Source organism: Merops nubicus, unplaced genomic scaffold, assembly GCF_000691845.1.
Source record: "Merops nubicus isolate BGI_N331 unplaced genomic scaffold, ASM69184v1 scaffold39546, whole genome shotgun sequence".
Classification (NCBI taxonomy): domain Eukaryota; kingdom Metazoa; phylum Chordata; class Aves; order Coraciiformes; family Meropidae; genus Merops; species Merops nubicus.
Genome location: NW_008613666.1, coordinates 1 through 1,891, shown reverse-complemented (window position 1 = coordinate 1,891; position 1,891 = coordinate 1). Strand labels below are relative to the sequence as shown.

The 1,891-nt window shown below is 63.7% G+C and overlaps 1 protein-coding gene across 1 annotated transcript; it reads left to right on the top strand.

Annotated features, from left to right (window-relative positions):
• Nucleotides 1–209: 209 nt before the first annotated feature.
• Nucleotides 210–1,757, top strand: LOC103774559 (low-density lipoprotein receptor-related protein 1-like; the record flags this gene model as incomplete). Its single annotated transcript, XM_008941971.1, has 5 exons — nt 210–353; nt 509–643; nt 909–1,028; nt 1,290–1,577; nt 1,669–1,757. Coding segments are annotated over 5 exons (776 nt in total), but the record flags the coding sequence as incomplete, so codon positions are not given.
• Between the last annotated feature and the right edge of the window lie 134 nt (nt 1,758–1,891).

Here is a 1,891-nt window from a genome sequence, read left to right as displayed (position 1 = left end):
CTGCCCTCGGGCTGCTCCTCACAGAGCCCTGGGGTTAGCCCAGGGCTTGGGATTTGCTTTGCCCAAAGCTTTGGGTTTGCTCCTTCCCAAAACCGCGAGGCGGGCGCAGGCGTCCTGGGTCCCTTCCCGTGCCCTTCACACCCCAAAGCTCCCGTGGGGCTGGGGGCCGGGGGCCCCGAGCGTCACAGCCGCTGCCCGTGCTCCCGCAGAGTCACCCACGGCCAAGCCCAAGAGCTGCAGCCAGGACAAGAATGAATTCCTGTGTGAGAACAAGAAGTGCATCAGCGCCAACCTCCGCTGCAACTTCTTCGATGACTGCGGAGATGGCTCTGATGAGGAGTCCTGCTCCCACGGTGGGTGTCAGAGCCCCTGAGCTCCCCTGTCCTGCTCCCACGGTGGGCGTCAGAGCCCCTGAGCTCCCCTGTCCTGCCCTGTGCTGTGGGGAGGAGTGAGTGTGGGCCCAGGGAAGTGGTGAAGGCTGCGGTGCTGATGGCACATCCCACTCTAGACCACAAGTCGTACGACTGCATGACCAACACCACCATGTGTGGAGACGAGGCCCAGTGCATTCAGTCACAGTCCACCACGTACTGCACGTGCCGCAGGGGCTTCCAGAAGTTGCCAGACAAGAACTCTTGCCAAGGTACTTCCCAACACTGCCGGAGAGGGCTCGGGGTCAGGCTGTCAGGTTTTTGGTTGGGTTTTGCTGGTTAAGATGTGTCTGCACGCCTGTTGAGTGGCTGGGGCAGCAGAAGTAGTGTCCTTGGGGCACAAACACGGGGAATGAGGAGAGGTGGGGTCTTGGAGCCCTGGGTAGCACAGGTGAGCCCCCAGAGAGGGGCCAGCCTTGGTCGTGTGCATGGGGCACTCCCCTGGTCCCCCCCCAACTCCCCTCTCCCGCTGCCCAGACATCAATGAGTGCCTGCGCTTTGGGACCTGCTCCCAGCTCTGCAACAACACCAAGGGCTCCCACGTCTGCAGCTGCGCCAAGAACTTCATGAAGACAGACAACATGTGCAAGGCAGAAGGTCAGGAGGGGATGGGGGCCTGCCCAGATCGCCCTGCAGGACCTGGCCACTCTTCTCTCCCTGCTCCTCACACCTCCATCCACCCTTCCCTCTGGCACTGCCAAGGGCAGGCTCTGGGCTCTGCCGGTGTCCTCAGTCTGTCTATCCCTGGCAGAGCAAATGCCAGGGGGTGCCAGGCTCCCAGCAACCTTGTCCCCTATGCCGCTGTGGAGCTGGACTGAACTCCCAGCCCTGCCCACCCCAACAGCTCCTTCTCCACAGGCTCCGAGCACCAAATCCTCTACATCGCGGACGACAACAAGATCCGGAGCATGTACCCCTTCAACCCCAACTCTGCCTACGAGCCAGCCTTCCAGGGCGACGAGAACGTGCGCATCGACGCCATGGACATCTACGTCAAGGGCAACAAGATCTACTGGACCAACTGGCACACGGGCAGGATCTCGTACCGGGAGCTGCCGGCCTCCTCCAGTGCCTCCCCCCCCCGCGCCCCCCCCCGCCCCCAACCGCACCCGCCGCCAGATCGACGGCGGTGTCACCCACCTGAACGTGAGCTCTGCCAGGGGCACGGCGCGTGGCACCGCGGCCGGGCCGCCAGCCTCCTCCCCTCTCACCCCTCCTCCCTGTCTGCCCTGCACAGATCTCGGGGCTGAAGATGCCACGGGGCATCGCCATCGACTGGGTCGCCGGGAACATCTACTGGACGGACTCGGGGCGGGATGTCATTGAGGTGGCCCAGATGAAAGGCGAGAATCGCAAGACGCTCATCTCGGGCATGATCGATGAGCCCCACGCCATCGTGGTCGACCCACTCAGGGGGTGAGAGACTCGAGCCCTTCCTCCCTTCCCACTGCCCAGCCCTG